Here is a 20,350-nt window from a genome sequence, read left to right as displayed (position 1 = left end):
TCTTCTGAAAGACAGAGATCTAGCTGGAGACAGATATGTTCTAGGTTCTAAAGACAGCTTCAGTTGCTTTATTGTTGCATACAGCTGGTGTCTGGTATACTTTAAAAATGATCATTAGAAAGTATGTATGTTCATCTTTACAAACACTGCTGTAGTGATGCTGAGAAACCTGTTGCCTCTTTTTTACAGAAGAGTTGCATAATAGTTAGTAAAATATATTGGAGATGTACAGCTCAAGGTAAAATATGCCAGCTTGACAATTTTATCTGAAACTGGGGCCACTGTATAAGTGATGATGACATCACGTGACTATATTGTGTCTGAAATACATAAGAGCACATACCTTCTGTACTCATATCAGGTGTAGGAATCCATATATATGTAATTCCAGCTTCATTATATAACCTGAACATGGTGTCTGGACTCATGGGCTCAGAATACTTATTGCAGCCTTTGGAGTTCTGAATAACATCCCATTCTGTCTGGAAGTTCAGGACAGCAGTCACTCCTAATTCATGTTTCATCTTGATCGTAATGTGCTCCAGCTGCCGAGGGCAACTTCCAAGCCATATATTAGGCAGTATTCTAATTTTAAAAAATACACAGATATATATCAAGAGTAAAATAATATACCCGCAAACTCACAAGCATGTAAATCATTTGTATGCTCAACATGATGATGACAAAGATTTTAAGACTACACTTTACATACTGTACAGTTGCAAGAAAAAGTATGTGAACCCTTTGGAATTATATGGATTTCTGCACAAATTGGTCATAAAATGTGATCTGATCTTCATCTAAGTCACAACAATAGACAATCACAGTCTGCTTAAACTAATAACACACAAAGAATTAAATGTTACCATGTTTTTATTGAACACACCATGTAAACATTCACAGTGCAGGTGGAAAAAGTATGTGAACCCTTGGATTTAATAACTGGTTGAACCTCCTTTGGCAGCAATAACGTCAACCAAACGTTTCCTGTAGTTGCTGATCAGACGTGCACAACGGTCAGGAGTAATTCTTGACTATTCCTCTTTACAGAACTGTTTCAGTTCAGCAATATTCTTGGGATGATTGGTGTGAATTGCTTTCTTGAGGTCATGCCACAGCATCTCAATCGGGTTAAGGTCAGGACTCTGACTGGGCCACTCCAGAAGGCGTATTTTCTTCTGTTTAAGCTATTCTATTGTTGATTTACTTCTATGCTTTGGGTCGTTGTCCTGTTGCAACACCCATCTTCTGTTGAGCTTCAGCTGGTGGACAGATGGCCTTACGTTCTCCTGCAAAATGTCTTAATAAACTTGGGAATTCATTTTTCCTTCGATGATAGCAATCCGTCCAGGCCCTAACGCAGTAAAGCAGCCCAAACCATGATGCCCCACCACCATACTTCACAGTTGGGATGAGGTTTTGATGTTGGTGTGCTGTGCCTCTTTTTCTCCACACATAGTGTTGTGTGTTTCTTCCAAACAACTCAACTTTGGTTTTATCTGTCCACAGAATATTTTGCCAGTACTGCTGTGGAACATCCAGGTGCTCTTGTGCAAAATGTAAACGTGCAGCAATGTTTTTTTTGGACAGCAGTGGCTTCCTCCGTGGTATCCGCCCATGAAATCCATTCTTGTTTAGTGTTTTACAAATCGTAGATTCGCTAACAGGGATGTTAGCATATGTTAGAGACTTTTGTAAGTCTTTAGCTGACACTCTAGGATTCTTTACCTCATTGAGCAGTCTGCGCTGTGCTCTTGCAGTCATCTTTACAGGACGGCCACTCCTAGGGAGAGTAACAGCAGTGCTAAACTTTCTCCATTTATAGACAATTTGTCTTACCGTGGACTGATGAACAGCAAGGCTTTTGGATATACTTTTATAACCCTTTCCAGCTTTATGCAAGTCAACAATTCTTAATCCTAGGTCTTCTGAGAGCTCTTTTGTGTGAGGCATCATTCACATCAGGCAATGCTTCTTGTGAAAAGCAAACCCAGAACTGGTGTGTGTTTTTTCTAGGGCAGGGCAGCTGTAACCAACACCTCCAATCTCATCTCATTAATTGGACTCCAGTTGGCTGACACCTAACTCCAATAAGCTCTTGGAGATGTCATTAGTCTAGGGGTTCACATACTTTTTCCACCTGCACTGTGAATGTTTACATGGTGTGTTCAATAAAAACATGGTAACATTTAATTCTTTGTGTGTTATTAGTTTAAGCAGACTGTGATTGTCTATTGTTGTGACTTAGATCAAGATCAGATCACATTTTATGACCAATTTGTGCAGAAATCCATATCATTCCAAAGGGTTCACATACTTTTTCTTGCAACTGTATGTATTTTTATGTTACTACTATTACTTGTTTGACATTATTGTCACAGAATTGCCTTGTAATCAAAAAGGAATATTCATTTTACTAAATAGGAATAGGTAAGATAAGTAAAAATGCAAGTTACAAGCCTTAAGATGCCCATATATTTTCAATAGCTGTGAGCAGACCGCTTGTTTAGCAGGTCCTGTTTACCCACCTTAACAACACAAAACACATCTACAGGAGATAGTTTATAATATACTTATCATTCCGAATCTGTCTGTATTGGCATCCCATGTACCAAGTCACGTGACACTCCTGTTCTGAAAACCCATCTTCCACTGATGTCATGTCCTTTACCAGATTTCTACCCTGGGCTACAGATGGGTCGTCACTTCCGCTGTGGAGGGGACCAGAACTATTCCTCTCTCTGGCATATGTGCTAATGAGGTGGATTCAGGACTTTGCACATGCAGCAGGAAGAACAACAATTCTGGCCCTGTACACAGCAGAACTGATGACCCATTCATATCCCAGGTCAGAAACCTGGTAAAGGATGTGATATTGACATAAACTGGATTTTCAGAAGAGTGTCATGTGATTGGGTTCCCAGGATGCTGATCTATGCAATTTCCGAATGATAGGTATATTACAAATGTCAGGCAAGTTATGTTCAATGAATGTGTTTGTAGTAATCTCTGGATAACCCCTTTAAGTTATAATAGTTGCAGAATTTCTCCAACAAGAGCAGGTAAATATAGCTTTAATGTCCCATTTTAAATTTCAATCCTTAGAATTAGTGTATCTTTAAAGGTACGACCACATGTACAACAGTGCATTGGGCCCAACTCTGCAGCTGCAAAATTTGAACCAATTCATGAAGATTTTGGATTTAGGTGCATTAATGCTACAGATTTGCCACAGATTTAACCCTTTGCATTAAAGGTGTTCTCCGGCATTTAAGAAAATTAAAATACTTAAATATTACTTTTATACAAAATATATTCCCAAATAACTTTCATTATATATAATGAAATATAATGGTTTGTTTTGTCTGGGCAGCAATCAGGAAAAACTAAATGGCCGCCATCCTAATAGTACACACAAAACCTGTCCACACAGGAGAACAAGTTACTTCACAGCACTGAGGTAAAGAGCTGCCCCATCCTCCTCTCTACCCTACTGGTCAGGGATTATGATCCTGAATATAGCTTTAGCCTTATCTCTGGGGAATTTAATACAGAGAGGATAGACAGAACAGACTGTGGTAATGTGGGTCTGTGGTAATGGAGACTGCATACACGTGTTGCTGCTCATTAGCCACATACCCACACACACCCACATTCAGCTGTATTCAGGATCATAATCACTGACAAGTAGAGCAAAGAGGAGGATGAGGCAGCTCTTTACCTCAGTGTTGTGAAGTAACTTGTCCTCCTGTATGATTAGGACAGGTTTTGTGTGTACTAATAGGATGGCAGCCATTTTATTTGTCCTAATTATTGCTCCCTAGACAAAAGAAGCCATTATAACTAATGAAAGGTATTTGGGAATATATTTATCATAAAGTAACATTTAAGTATTTTCATTTTCTTAATTCCCAGAGAACCCCTTTAAGGTTGAATTCAAGGCCAAATTCCACAGCATAGATTTTCCTGCTGCGGATTTAAAATCTATACCACAGGTCAAGTTATGTAAGGGGTTTCATATTTTGGTCCTTTTAAATTGACACCCTATTTTCAGAATAAGCCATCAATCTCTAATTGGAAGGAGTCTACTACTTTGCACCACTGCCAATTGCGCAGCACAGTTCAGCAGTGCACCAAAAGTGTAGGACAGAGATAATCACTACTACAGTAACCAGCTCTGTCCACTATACACAATGGACAGAGCTGTAGTTCTGGAACCAGAGTTCCTGCAGAACAGCTGATCGGCAGGGATGCGGGTTGGCAGATCCCTGCCAATCAGATATTTATAGTCTACCCTGAGGACAGGTCATCAATATGAAATGACCTGACTTTAAGCTTCATTTTCATGAAAAAGGATAAAAAAAAAAAAAATCATATTCACAAATGAACCTTAAAGGGGTTGTCCACTTTTTATTATTGATGACTTATCCTCAGGTTCTCCTTTTCCATATGATGTTGTCGTGTATGTGAATACATTATGTACCTTTTCTGTTACGAATCCTGTGCAGCGTAGAAATAAAATTGGTAATTCTTAAACAATTGAGAAAATTCACTTATGCTGTTGATGATCAATCTTCAGGATAGGTCATCAATAGGGATGAGCGAATAGACTTCGGATGAAACTTTGTTTCAATACTGTATTAGAATGTGTTGGCTTCAATGAGCCGAAATAACTACTTCGCGAAGTCTCGCGAGACTTCGGGTAATAACTTCATAAATTGATTTCTACTGTAAAAAAAAACATTTCCCGAACTCGGGTTTGATTCCAAGTGGTACCTTGGAAGCGAACCCAAGCTCGGGAAATGTTTTTTTACAGTAGAAATCAATTTATGAAGTTATTAACCGAAGTCTCGCGAGACTTTGCGAAGCAATAACTTTGGCTCATAAGAGCCAATACATTCTAATACTGTACAGAGTGCTCGCTCTGTATATACCTGTCTTCCAAATAACAGGACTGTTCTTTGTAGTCTAACTTGTTTATTGGTCAACAGGTCGTACATATGTGATTGATTGATTATATACGATTGATTGGTAAAACCGGATTGTTTGGTAAAACTACAAGAATACAAACAACATGTATAAGTATAAAGCATAGCATGTGCTATAACATTTATATTGACAGTGAAAGGGCACATGGTAAAATGGGCTGCCTATACATAGGATTACATGTCTAGCTAACAGTAATAACAAGGAGAACCTTTCAATATATAGAAGACTGAGACATTATAGGGGTTGAAAAACATTTTCAGGATTAGAAAAACATGGCTGCTTTCTTCCAGAAACAGCCCACACCTGTCCATAGGTTGTATGGTGGTATTGCAGTGTCAGTGCCATTGAGTTCAGTGAAGCTGAGATGCAATACACAACACAACCCATGTGTGGCTGTTGGTGGAAGCGAGCAGCCATGTTTTTCTAATCCTGGGACAACCCTTTAACGCAATGCTGCAGTAGAAGAGAATGTTATAGTGTACTGGAGAAATGCATGGCCTGATTATCTGCAATGTGGAAGTAGAAGTCTGTGGTGTGCTTCATTCATCAGTATGTCCAGTGGTTTCAATCCAATGCCCTATTGGATCGCAATAAACACCATCTACTATGTTACTTTCCTCGTAAACACAGCAGCGGTCATGGTGTGGTCCATTACCTATCAATGTAAATAAAATGGAATAAAACCATACACAGGCAAAATAAAAACCTCTTAGGTCTCACTCAGACTAGTGATTTTCATGCCTGCGTGCTGTCCAAGTTTAGAATAGACAGCACACAGATTGAACACTGACACATACAAGTCAATGGACCAATTCACAGGTCAGTTTTTTTTTTCATGGACCAATAATCCGTTCAGAGCAAATTGGAGCATTCTGCATTCTGGTTTTGTTTTTCCCACTAGACTCTCGAATTTAAGCAAGACTTTGCCTCAACATTTCTTTATACACGCAGGGTTTATTGAAGGTCCTCTTCACAACCAGTAAATGCTGTTCCACAGCTTAATCTCATACTCGCTGGTGTAGGAACGGTTGAGACATATGCATATATATCCATGCATGCCTGCAAACACGTGCAAGCATGTATGGTATATATATGCATACATTAGCCATAGCATCATGGGACGATGTGCGCAGCATCTGCGCACGTCTGCCCATGGTGATCCCCAGGGGCTCATGGTGGCCCCTGTGGGAAATATGTGCCCCCTTTATATTGTAGGGCTTGTGCCCTCTTATATTGTAGGGGCTTGTGCCCCTCTTATATCGTAGCGGGCTTGTGCCCTCTTATATTGTAGGGGCTTGTGCCCCCTTATCTGTGCCCCCTTATATATGAATGTGGCCCCTTAGATAATCCCCCTTAATATATGCCCCCTTATCATATATATATGTGCCCCTATACAGCTATATAGGAAGGCTTATTCCTGCCCCTATGTGAATAATGTCCGTTCATATATGCTTATAGATGTGCCCCAAGCATCTATGGCATATATGGCCGGATTCCCGCTCACAATGCGCCTGCTGGGTGGGTGGAGGAGACCGACAGTTGGACAATTATGTCCAGCGGTCGGCCTCTACAAAGGACAGAGGAGACAACAAAAAAGATCCTCTGCCCTTTGTCACCATCTCCGGCAGCGGCTGGAGATGGTATGCCTAACAGGGACATGGGAACAGAGTTCCCATTGCCCCTCTGTGCCGCTCACCTCCAGCGCTGTAATTACTGCGCCGGAGATGTGCGATATCTCCAACAGGCGGGGAGGATCAAAGGATCCCCTGCCTGGGAAGAGCGGGCTGGCGCAGGGCGGGCAAAACGGGCAGCGAGCGCTGCAGGGTTTAAATACCCCAGCAGCACTGCACTCTGGCAGATCCCCCCCCCCCCCCTGAAGATGAGCGGATCCTGTGCTGCAGAACGGGACCCCCTCCAGACAGGAGAAGCGCAGGCAGCGATGTGCTGCGCTCTGAAGAAATGACCAGCCAGAGAGGAGAGAGCGCAGGCACACTGAGGCCCCTGTACCCGAACAAGAGAAGAGAGTTGGAGAGCCCAGAGCAGTTGAGCCCAGAGCAGGTTTGAGCCCAGAGGAGGAAAGCAGAAGGACAGAGCAGCTGCTGGCTAAGTATCGAATTTCCCCTGTCCCTGCTCCTCCTTAACCCCTGAGGCCCTGTACCCCTGTTATGCCACATTAACCCCGGCTGAGACCCTGGCAGACCTCCAGCAGTAACCCCTACACTGCCCCTGTCCCATGTTGTCCCAACATACCCCAGCAGTCCCATGTTAACCCCTTCAGTGGCCATGTTCCCTTACTCTCCCCTGATTAACCCTTTCCCTGCCAGGCATTACCCCTGGTATCTCTCCCCCTGGTCCCCGGAACTTTGTACCCCCTGATGTCCGTGCCCTGTTCCCCTGTCCTGCCTGCATTAACCCCCTTTACCCTGGTGGCCCTGATTAACCCCTGGTGGTTACCCTGGTTCCCTGCCTTGGGTGTCTCTGTAGAGCATGCTTCTGCTCTGCAAACAATATTGGTGTAATTAACCCTCTTGTTACCCTGTAGGGACAGTGAGTACAGACTGGTGGGGGTTGTTACTGATATTTGTGTGTATGCGAATGTATTATTGTATTGTATAGATAGTGTGTGGGGTGGAATGTGGGATTGTGTTGTGTAGTGTAGTTAGGCTTGTATTGTGTTTATGGGTAGTACTGTTTCTGTACTGCGGTGTGTACGTCTATATGTATATATATTCATATCCATTGATCCATGATTAGGTATAGATATTAGCGTATTGCTAGACGTGTATAATTGTATTGTGTAATAATATTCCTTATTGTTCATAATGGCAGTGTATGGTGTTTTTAGTAGTCGCCGCCGTAGTATAGGTGATAGTAAGGCGCATGCAGCTAGATTAGTGATTAGTGTAAGGCAATCATTAGTGTTTTATGTTTATTTAGGTATAAATAGGCGGAGTCATCACTAGACGACTCTCGCCTATATATATGAATATTAATTATGGGAAGTTGCATAAATATCAATAATTAATATCCCCTTTAACACTCGCCCGCTCACATCGGTCTACAAACTGAGCATAACACATCCCTAGGAACATCAATGCTGCTTTTTGAATATGTGGAGATAAATTCTAACAGCATACTTATTGGTACCAACTCCAACATGGACAAGCCTTACACATTAGTCTACTGAGATAATCACAGGCTTTTTTTTAAAGATACCTTTATAGAGCTTTTCTACAGATAGAATGGCTAGACCTGTGATGGTAATCAAACTTACCTTAGTCCCTTGCCACTGGGTTTCGACTCCAACTCTGCCCACCATCGGTCTCTTCAACATCCAATTTGTCTGGTCACGTGACCGCTGCAGCCAATGACTGGACACAGCATTACGTGTCACCATGGGGTAGTGATGTAGCTAGAACCCAGCAGCAGGGATTAGTTAAGTATGGTTTAACCCACGTGGGTCTGGCATGCTGTGGGTTCTGTAAAAAAGCTCTACAAAAGGTGAACAAGCACTTTAATGGGTTTTCTTTCACCTTGCACATTGGGTGGCATATCGCTAGGATTTTTCACCGATGTCAAAAAGGTACTAGTCCCAGAGGTGAGACCAGCACCCATCTCTATAATTATTCCGAAAAGTGCTGACTAGCTATTTCCCAGCAGGTCCAACAGAGGTGAAAGGAGCAGTGGCCGCTCCTTGCATGGTGAGCTCTCCATTCATTTCTTTGGGACTTCTGAAAATAGCCGAGTGTGCTTGCTCTTTGGACTCCCATAGAAGTGAATGGAGAGCATCCCGCGCATTTGCGGTGCGCTCCTTGCTCACTTTGGGTGGCCCATTCTAGAGATAGTGCTTGGCTAGTCCCTTAGAAATGAATGGAGACCGCACACTGCGCAAGCCTGCCAATGCTCCATTCACTTCTATGGGTATGCTATACTGGGGTGGTCTGTAGAAAAGCTCTACGAAGGGGAACAACCCTTTTCACTTCGCATATTGGTGGCTTTTTGCTAGGATTTGCGACCAATGTCAGGTAGGTGCTAGTACCAGAGGTGGGACCCACACTTATCTCTAGATCAGGTCTTCAAAGTGGACAAGAGCCAACCACACGGGAGCTTTTTTTATTTCCAGCAGTCCCATAGAAGTAAATGGAGGCAGTGGCTGTGCTTGTGCATTGCATACTCCTTTTATTTCCATGGGACCTCCTAAATAGCCGAGTGCTATTTTCAGAACTTCCATAAAAATGAAATAGAGGGTGGCTGCACATGTGAGGTGCGCTCTTGTTTTTAACGTTGGGGGCTCTGTTCTACAGAAGGGGTCCAAACTCCCATCAACCTCTAGCTCAGCAGTGCATAACGAGCAGTAAAGGGAGAACCAAACTACTATTATGTCTAGTGTTTTGATATCAATTGTTATGAGTGTTAAACACTTTTTGTTTTAAAAAATGACAAACATATTATAGCAGTGACACCTTATTGGCTAACCAAAAAATTTTCTGAGCACAGAGGCTCAAATTCCCCTGACGAAGGAGCCTCTCTGCTCTTAAAGCTTGCAAACAGAATTTTTTGGGGTTAGACAATAAAGGTAGTCACTGCTATAATACTTTTGTCTTTTTTAACACAAAGTTATTTAACATCACATAGATATTTTGGCAAACACAGTACCAACTATTTTGGCTATACATTATGTTAATAGTGTTGAGAAGAAACCTTTGGGCTCCTAGAGCAGTAAAATGGTTTGGTTTTCAGCTTCTTATTCAAGCAAACAGTAAGGATATGTTCTTTTGGGCAACAAAATTTGCCTTCATTCAGAATAAAAATATTTCAGTATTAAACAAAAAGCATATTCAAAAGCTTACTTGACAACAGTTTCACTCAATTGGTTTCTAAGGTTCTGGCCAGAAGGATAAGAAATATACTTCAACTACTGATCTCTAGTTAATTGATCATTTATCATCTGCTCTTAGGCAGTGACATCAATGAATTTCACTCCTGAATATTTACAAAGGTGTAAAGCTGACTCAAGTCCAAGATATATATATATATATATATATATATATATATATATATATAAAATGTTCCCTAAGAATAAAACATGGCAGTACTGACAACGTGTAGTCATTGGGTTGTGTAAAGATTCATTTTGGGTTTATAACACAGTAAACCTTACATTTTTTTCCACCCCTAAAGTGATTAGAAGAGAATGAGCGTTAATTGCTAACCAAATCATTGGGCAAAGAGACAAGCAAATCTTGCCAGAGGCATTTCATGTTGAACATAAAGTCATTTCTCAATGCTGCTTGACAGCTTGCTTAAAACAACTGGGGAATGATTTTGAAAACTTCTGCCTTGCCGTTGCTTGGCTATCTTCAATGAATGGCTGATGACAACTTCATTTCTATGGTGGCTTTCAAGGAAGTTACATTCCTGGTTTTACAATTACAGGATAAAGCAAACTAACAATGTCAAATGGCCAACAGAAAATAAAGATGACACAGTAAGGCCTCATGCACACGACCGTTGTGTGCATCCGTGGCCGTTGTTCCGTTTCCATGATTTTCTGCGGACCCATTGACTTTCAATGGGTCCGTTGAAAACTCAGAAAAATGCACCGTTGTTCATCCGCGGCCGTGATCCGCGTTTCCCGTCCCGTCCAAAAAATATGACCTGTCCTATTTTTTTGACGGGACAAACGGTTCAACGGACCCATTCATGTCAATGGGTCCGTGAAAAAAACACGGATGCACACAAGATTGTCATCTGCATCCGTGGCCGTTGGCAACTTTCACACAGACGGATCACAGATCCGTCTGCATAAAAGCTTTTTCAAATATGAGTTTTCACTTCGTAAAAACTCATATCCGACAGTATATTCTAACACAGAGGCTAAAGGGTAATTGTGAGTATCATAGCCCCCTGTAAGAGATCAGGTGCTGCCAGGCAGGAGGGGGCAGACCCCCTCCCTCCCCAATATTATATTCATTGGTGGCCAGTTAAAATCACGTTCCGAATCCCCCATCATTGGTGGCCAGTGCGGCCTCTGTGTTAGAATATACTGTCGGTTAGGAGATTCACGATCTAACTCAAAATCCGATGGTATATTCTAACATAGAGGCGTTCCCATGGTGATGGGGACGCTTCAAGTAAAATATACCATCGGATTGGAGAAAACTCTGATCCTATGGTATATTAACTCCTGACTTTACATTGAAAGTCAATGGGGACAGATCCGTTTGCAATTGCACCATATTGTGTCAACGTCAAACGGATCCGTCCACATTGACTTGCATTGTAAGTCAGGACGGATCCGTTTGGCTCCGCACGGCCAGGCGGACACCACAACGACTTTTTTTTCATGTCCGTGGATCCTCCAAAATCAAGGAAGACCCACGGACGAAAAAAAAACGGTCACGGATCACGGACCAACGGAACCCCATTTGCGGACCGTGAAAAAATACTGTCGTGTGCATGAGGCCTAACATGACTGTTATTCTCAGGTGCAACAACCCAGCACATTGTTACATTTAACAGAAGGCTTCTAAGTAATCGTGTTGTTTTCCTTTTAAAGGGATTGTTCACTTTTGGACATTTTTGGGCAGACCCTCCTCCTCCGGCCAGACAGGCACGATAAGCAGACTTACCTGCTCCATGCCACCTCGTTCAGGTCCCTCACTGTCAACATCCACTATAATACCACAGCAGCCAGTGACTGGTCACAGTGGTGACGTGTCCCCCTGGCTTAATGTTAACTGTTCATGTGATGCCAAGGGGGGTGGGTCAATGCAGTGGCTAGTCATTGGGTGCGGCAGTGTCAAAGCAGATGTTGACAGCTGACGCGGTGGACATGACGGAGCCTGGGGACCACCGGTGGGGATCAGGTAAGCATTGTTTTTTTACAGGTCTGACCAGGAGGGGGGCCTACTGAACACTTCAAAAAGGTGAACCCATTTAAAGAATTATTACCAATTAAACATTTATGACATATCCACACAGACTTCAACGTACAGGGCCTTGTGCACACAAGACCACCTTAAACCGCTTTCCCGAACGCCTAACGCAGGGATGCGTCCTGCGGGCAGTCGGTTTGTTCCTCCTTGACGCATCGGCGCGTCATCTCGCGAGACGCGAGATTCCTGTGAAGGTGCGCACACAGGAGCGCGCGGTTCACAGGATCGGGAGGTAAACGAGTGGATCTACAGCCTGCCAGCGGCGATCATTCGCTGGCAGGCTGTAGATGCGATTTTTTTAACCCTGAAAGGTATATCAGACGCTGTTTTGTTAACAGCGTCTAATATACCTGCTATCTGGTCCTCTGGTGGTCCCTTTTGCTTGGATCTACCACCAGAGGACACAGGCAGCTCTGTAAGTAGCACCAATCACCACACTACAACCCCCCCCCCCCGTCACTTATTAACCACCTGATCACCCCATATAGACTCTCTGATCACCCCCCTGTCATTGATCACCCCCCTGTAAGGCTCCATTCAGACGTCCGTATGTGTTTTGCGGATCCACAGATCCGCAAAACACGGACACCGCGGATCCGCAAAACACGGACACCGGCAATGTGCTTTCCGCATTTTGCGGATCCGCACATTGCCAGAACTATATAGAAAATGCCTTTTCTTGTCCGCAATTGCGGACAAGAATAGGACATGTTTTATAGGCTCTACAAAAAACGCAGTGTTCGGTCCGATCAGGCCTGATCTTGTGCGCACACTTGCGTTCAGTCCGCCCCCACCGCAGTGACAGAATTTTTTTTTTTCTGATCGCTGCAAAAACACCGTAAATCGCTGCGGCGCTATGAAGATCACGTTTGAGGGCATGGCGAGTTCATAGAAGATTTTTTTTTTGGCAACAAGTTAGCAGAAATTGTTTTTTTTTTTTGTTTTTTCCTACAAAGTCTCATATTCCACTAACTTGTGACAAAAAATAAAATCTCACATGAACTCACCATACCCCTCACGGAATCCAAATGCATAAAATTTTTAGACAGTTATATTCCATACTTCTTCTCACGCTTTAGGGCCCCTAAAATGCCAGGGCAGTATAAATACCACACATGTTGACCCCATTTTGGAAAGAAGACACCCCAAGGTATTCGGAAGGGGCATGGCGAGTTCATGTAAAATTTTATTTTTGTCACAAGTTAGTGGAATATGAGACTTTGTAAGAAAAAAAAAAATAATAAAAAAAATCTTTTTCAGCTAACTTGTGCCCAAAAAAAAAAAATTCTAGGAACTCGCCATGCCCCTCACGGAATACCTTGGGTGTCTTCTTTCCAAAATGGGGTCACTTGTGGGATATTTATACTGCCCTGGTATTTTAGGGGCCCTAAAGCGTGAGAAGTAGTTTGGAATCCAAATGCGTAGAAAAAGCCCTGTGAAATCCTAAAAGTACTCATTGGAATTTGGGCCTCTTTGCGCACCTAGGCTGCAAAAAAGTGTCACACGTGGTATAGCCGTACTCAGGAGAAGTAGACAATGTGTTTTAGGGGGTATTTTTACATATACCCATACTGTGTGTGAGAAATATCTCTGTAAATGACAACTTTTTAAAAAAAATTATACAAAGTTTGTCAATTTACAGAGATATTTCTCTCACCCAGCATGGGTATATGTAAAAATACACCCCAAAAACACATTGCCCTACTTCTCCTGAGTACGGCGATACCACATGTGTGACACTTTCTTGCAGCCTAGGTGCGTAAAGGGGCCGAAAGTCCCACGAGTACCTTTAGGCTTTACAGGGTTGCTCACAATTTAGCCCCGCCCAAATGCCAGAACAGTAAACACACCCCACAAATGACCCCATTTCGGAAAGTAGACACCCAAGGTATTCGCTGAGGGGCATATTGAGTACATGAAAGATTGAAATTTTTGTCACAAGTTAGCGGAAAGGAAGGCTTTGTGAGAAAAAAAATAAAAAATCAATTTCGCTAACTTGTGCCAAAAAAAAAACTTCGATGAACTCGCCATGCCCCTCACGGAATACCTTTGGGTGTCTTCTTTCCAAAATGGGTCACATGTGGGGTATTTATACTGCCCTGGCATTTTAGGGCCCGAAAGCGTGAGAAGAAGTCTGGAATCCAAATGCCCTAAAAAGGCCCTCCTAAAAGGTTACTCATTGGAATTTGGGCCCCTTTGCGCACCTAGGCTGCAAAAAAATGTCACACATGTGGTATCCCCGTACTCAGGAAAAGTAGGGCAATGTGTTTTGGGGTGTCCTTTTTACATATACCCATGCTGGGTGAGAGAAATATCTCTGTAAAATGACAACTTTGTATAAAAAAATGGGAAAAGTTGTCTTTTACAGAGATATTTATCTCACCCAGCATGGGTATATGTAAAAAGACACCCCAAAACACATTGCCCTACTTCTCCTGAGTACGGCGATACCACATGTGTGACACTTTTTTGCAGCCTAGGTGCGCAAAGGGGCCCAAATTCCAAAGAGTATCTTTACGATTTCACGGGGCATTTTTTACGCATTTGGATTCCAAACTACTTCTCACGCTTTAGGTCCCTAAAATGCCAGGGCAGTATAATTACCCCACAAGTGACCCCCATTTTGGAAAGAAGACACCCCAAGGTATTCCGTGAGGGGTTATGGTGAGTCATGTAAAATTTTATTTTTTGTCACAAGTTAGTGGAATATGAGACTTTGTAAGAAAAAATAAATAAAAAATAATCATTTTCCGCTAACTTGTGACAAAAAATAAAACCTTCCATGAACTCACTATGCCCATCAGCGAATACCTTATGGTGTCTACTTTCCGAAATGGGGTCATTTGTGGGGTGTTTCTACTGTCTGGGCATTGTAGAACCTCAGGAAACATGACCGGTGCTCAGAAAGTCAGCTGCTTCAAAATGCAGAAAATTCACATTTTTGTACCATAGTTTGTAAACGCTATAAGGCCTCATGCACACGACCGTTTTTTTTTCATGGTCCGCAAAAACGGGGTCCGTAGGTCCGTGATCCGTGACCGTTTTTTCATCCGTGGGTCTTCCTTGATTTTTTGGAGGATCCACGGACAGGAAAAAAAAGTAGTTTTGGTGTCCGCCTGGCCGTGCAGAGCCAAACGGATCCGTCCTGAATTACAATGCAAGTCAATGGGGACGGATTCTGTTTGACGTTGACACAATATGGTGCAATTGCAAAACGGATCCGTCCCCATTGACTTTCAATGTAAAGTCAGGAGTCCCTATTATACCATCGGATCGGAGTTTTCTCCAATCCGATGTTATATTTTAACTTGAAGCGTCCCCATCACCATGGGAACGCCTCTATGTTAGAATATACCATCGGTTTTGAGTTAGATCGTGAAAAACTCATATCCGACAGTATATTCTAACACAGAGCGTTCCCATAGTGATGGGATGCTTCAAGATAGAATATACTTTGAACTGTGTACATGACTGCCCCCTGCTGCCTGGCAGCACCCGATCTCTTATAGGGGGCTATGATACACACAATTAACCCCTCAGGTCCTGAGGGGTTAATTGTGCGTATCATAGACCCCCTGTAAGAGATCATGTGCTGCCAGGCAGGAGGGGGCACCCCCCCTCCCTCCCAGTTTTAAATTCATTGGTGGCCAGTGGGCCCCCCATCCCTCCCTGTATTACTGTAGATTAATTGGTGGCCAGTGGGACCCCCCTCCCTCCTCTGTAGTACTGTAGATTCATTGGTGGCCAGTGGGCCCCCCCTCCCTCCCCTGTAGTACTGTAGATTCATTGGTGGCCAGTGGGCCCCCCCTCCCTCCCCCTCCTAATTAAAATCTCCCCCCTTATCATTGGTGGCAGCGGAGAGTTCCGATCGGAGTCCCAGTTTAATCGCTGGGGCTTCGATCGGTAACCATGGCAACCAGGGCGCTACTGCAGTCCTGGTTGCCATGGGTTACTTAGCAATTTTTAGAAGCATTATACTTACCTGCGAGCTGCTATGTCTGTGACCGGCTGGGCGCTCCTCCTACTGGTAAGTGAAGGATCTGTGTGGGTGCATTGCTTATAGTATAAAAAAGGCAAATAATGTAGAAAGTAGTATAACAAACTGCACAAGTGACTGGCCCATAGGGACTGAGTTGGGTTTTCCATGAAGCCTTGGTAAGTACTGGTTCTTTTTGGAGATGCAGCTGGAGGTAGGCAGTCTTACAGGGCAATGCTACCTGTGGGAAAATAATGCAAAGTAGCTTCTTTTCTCTGAAAGAAAGAAAACAGTGTCTCTTAGTGCCACCTAACCTTTTTTCTGGAGGAGGCTAACTTGCATAATTTTCCAAAAATAAATATAAATTGGGACAGAATTAAAAAAAATTTAAACTGTTCACTGACCTTCCAATGTTTTCATCATGGTGCTTTAAAACGCTGTGCAATGTAGAAACATGGAAGTTGACCAGCAGTGACGTGTCACTTGGGGACAAGTCACTGCTGAGGTCACTGCTACCGCAGCACACATGACCCCGCCTATGCCAATGGTTTACATGCAGGGTCCGAAGTGCAGTGAAGAAGCTTGGGACCCATGGAGTTGGAACCAAGTGGCTTGGAGCAAGCAAGTGTTATTTACTTCACAGGAAGGGTTGGGGTAGAATTAAAAAATAACAAGCTAATCCTGAATAACCCTTTAAAGGGATTGGCCACTTTCTGGTAATTGTTAACCAATGTATTTGTAAGATGATTATATGGCACTTACTAATACAGCCCTTGTTGAAATTCTCATCTTATAAACACATTGGTCAACAATAACCAGAAAGTGGCCAATCCCTTTAAGCTATAAACCAATATTGGCAGCAATGTACCAACACGATGAATGCTGTCAAGGTGGCTGACATGCTTACGGCTATTGCCCAGAAGACAAAAAGTAGACAGATATGAATTCACAAAAAATAAATAAAGAATTTTAATGACGTACACTTTTTGCCTGGAAGACAATTTTACTGCTATAAACGTTCAACATTTACAGAGACAGCAAAATGTTTGAGAAAAAAAATAACAACCCTTAATGATAGCTTTGATGGAAGTTCACATTAAAACGGTAACAAAAACTAGATCAAGGTCAATAACATTTCTTGCCTCCAGCTCTGGAAGATTAAACTTGCCGCTCAAGGTCATCCAAACTTAAAAGCTCTTTCGAAAAGGTCTTCCATGGAAAATAGAAGCTCAAGGTTCATTATTTAAATACTCACCTGATAACCAATGCAATCTGATAAAGTAATTTTACAGGGAGAGATGCCAAGGTGTAATAAACTTACATTACCCAAAGTGTCATTAACCTACCTTCAGAATAATTGCCAAGAACACAGCATACTTTGGTACACCTGAACTTCAAAGTAAATACAGCTGTGAATAATAGGCTTTCAAATAAAAATCACATAATGTTGCATTAAACATTCAGATAAAAGATATGGTAAAATGATGCGAAAAAATTGTATCAACGCAGAGTGGAATGCAGAGGTGATATATATGTACAGTCGTGGCCAAAGTTTGAGAATTACATAAATATTGGAAATTGGAAAAAGTTGCTGCTTAAGTTTTTATAATAGCAATTTGCATATACTCCAGAATGTTATGAAGAGTGATCAGATGAATTGCATAGTCCTTCTTTGCCATGAAAATTAACTTAATCCCAAAAAACCTTTCCACTGCATTTCATTGCTGTCATTAAAGGACCTGCTGAGATCATTTCAGTAATCGTCTTGTTAACTCAGGTGAGAATGTTGACGAGCACAAGGCTGGAGATCATTATGTCAGGCTGATTGGGTTAAAATGGCAGACTTGACATGTTAAAAGGAGGGTGATGCTTGAAATCATTGTTCTTCCATTGTTAACCATGGTGACCTGCAAAGAAATGCGTGCAGCCATCATTGCGTTGCATAAAAATGGCTTCACAGGCAAGGATATTGTGGCTACTAAGATTGCACCTCAATCAACAATTTATAGATAATCAAGAACTTCAAGGAAAGAGGTTCAATTCTTGTTAAGAAGGTTTCAGGGCGTCCAAGAAGTCCAGCAAGTGCCAGGATCGTCTCCTAAAGAGGATTCAGCTGCGGGATCGGAGGGCCACCAGTGCAGAGCTTGCTCAGGAATGGTAGCAGGCAGGTGTGAGCGCATCTGCACGCACAGTGAGGCGTAGACTTTTGGAAGATAGCCTGGTGTCAAGAAGGGCAGCAAAAAAAGCACTCTCTCTCCAAAAAAAACATCAGGGACAGATTTGATCTCTGCAGAAAGTATGGTGAATGGACTGCTGAGGTACTGGGACAAAGTCATATTCTCCGATGAGGCCTCTTTCCGATTGTTTGGGGCATCTGGAAAAAGGCTTGTCCGTAGAAGAAAAGGTGAGCGCTACATCAGTCCTGTGACATGCCAACAGTAAAGCATCCTGAGACCATTCATGTGTGGGGTTGCTTCTCATCCAAGGGAGTGGGCTCACTCACAATTTTGCCCAAAAACACAGCCATGAATAAAGAATGGTACCAAAACACCCTCCAACAGCACTTCTTCCAACAATCCAACAACAGTTTGGTGAAGAAACAATGCATTTTCAGCACGATGGAGCACCCGTGCCAAAAGGCAAAAGTGATAACTAAGTGGCTCGGGGACCAAAACGTTGACAATTTGGGTCCATGGCCTGGAAACTCCCCAGATCTTAATCCCATTGAAAACTTGTGGTCAATCCTCAGAGGCGGGTGGACAAACAAAAACCCACTAATTCCTGACACTCTCAAGAAGTGATTATGAAAGAATGGGTTGCTATCAGTCAGGAATTGGCCCAGAAGTTGATTGAGAGCATGCCCAGTCAAATTGCAGAGGTCCTGAAAAAGAAGGGCCAACACTGCAAATACTGACTCTTTGCCTAAATGTCATGTAATTGTCGATAAAAGCCTTTGAAACGTATGAATGTGTGTGTAATTATATTTTACTACATCACAGAAACAACTGAAACAAAGATCTATAAGCAGTTTAGCAGCAAACTTTGTGAAAACTAATATTTGTGTCATTCTCAAAATTTTGGCCACGACTGTATGTAGTAGCTGAAGGACCCGGCTTCGCTCGGGTATATTTAATCTATTTCATTTAGGTCTCTTTCACACGGGCGTCATGGTTTTGATAAGATGCGGTTGCGTCGCGGGGAAAATGCACAATTTTTCGCACGAGTGCAAAACATTTTAATGCGTTTTGCACGCGCGTGAGAAAAATCGGCATGTTTGGTACCCAAACCCGAACTTCTTCACAGAAGTTCGGGTTTGGGTTAGGTGTTGTGTAGATTGTATTATTTTCCCTTATAACCATGTTATAAGGGAAAATAATACAATCTAAATATAGATGCATAGTACAATAGGGCTGGAGGGGTTAAAAAAAAAATATTAATAATTTAACTCACCTTAATCCACTTGTTCGCGCAGCCCGCTGCTCTTCTGTCTTCATCTTTGCTGTGCAGTAGAATAGGACCTTTGATGATGTCACTGCGCTCATCACATGGTCCATCACATGATCCATCGCCATGGTGATGGATCATGTGACAGACCATGTGATGAGCGCAGTGACATCACCACAGGTCCTTTTCCTACTGCACAGCAAAGATTAAGACAGAAGAGAAGCCGGGCTGTGCGAACAAGTGGATTAAGGCGAGTTAAATTATAATTATTTTTTTTTTAACCCCTCCAGCCCTATTGTACTATGCATTCTGTATTAAGAATGCTATTTTCCCTTATAACCATGTTATAAGGGAAAATAATAATGATCGGGTCCCCATCCCGATCGTCTCCTAGCAAACCATGCGTGAAAATCGCACCGCATCCGCACTTGCTTGCGATTTTCACTCAGCCCCATTCACTTCTATGGGGCCTGCGTTGCGTGAAAAAACGCACAAAATAGAGCATGCTGCGATTTTCACTCAACGCACAAGTGATGCGTGAAAATCACCGCTCATGTGCACAGCCCGGCGTCAGTGCAGGTGCAATGTGTTCACCTCACGCATTGCACCCGCGCGGAAAACTCGCCCGTGTGAAAGGGGCCTTAATGATTGTATGTGTTGTTAAAATATATCAACACTATCCACTATAACAGTGACATCTACAGCACCCCGCTCCCAAAACAGTGACCCCCCCCCCCCCCCACAGTGCCCTGTCCCTTAAAATTGGACCTCCACAGCAGCCCACCCCCTTAACTTTGACCTTTACAGCAGCCTTCCCCTTTAACAGTGACTTTCACAGCATACCACCCTCTTAAGCCTGCCCCCTTAACAGTGGACTTAACTGGTTCGGGGGCGTGTCCTTTTGAACAGTTAACTCTAAGACAGCAGCACTGTATTGTCTGAGTGTGAGCTGCAGAGAGAAAGTCACCCTCCCTCGCACCCGTGCAGCTGACAGAAGTAAATT

General features: G+C 42.8%; 1 protein-coding gene across 1 annotated transcript in view; it reads right to left on the bottom strand.

The window, feature by feature from the left end:
- EPM2A (EPM2A glucan phosphatase, laforin) overlaps nt 1-20,350 on the bottom strand; it is a 116,273-nt gene that overhangs the window by 28,399 nt on the left and 67,524 nt on the right. Inside the window, 3 exon segments of the mRNA XM_040429567.1 lie at nt 344-588; nt 5,474-5,534; nt 5,537-5,644. Coding sequence (XP_040285501.1) covers nt 344-588; nt 5,474-5,534; nt 5,537-5,644 — 414 coding nt within the window.

This window comes from Bufo bufo, chromosome 4, assembly GCF_905171765.1.
Source record: "Bufo bufo chromosome 4, aBufBuf1.1, whole genome shotgun sequence".
Lineage (NCBI taxonomy): Eukaryota > Metazoa > Chordata > Amphibia > Anura > Bufonidae > Bufo > Bufo bufo.
Note: the sequence above shows the minus strand (reverse complement) of the source record. Positions and strands in the feature narration are given on the sequence as shown.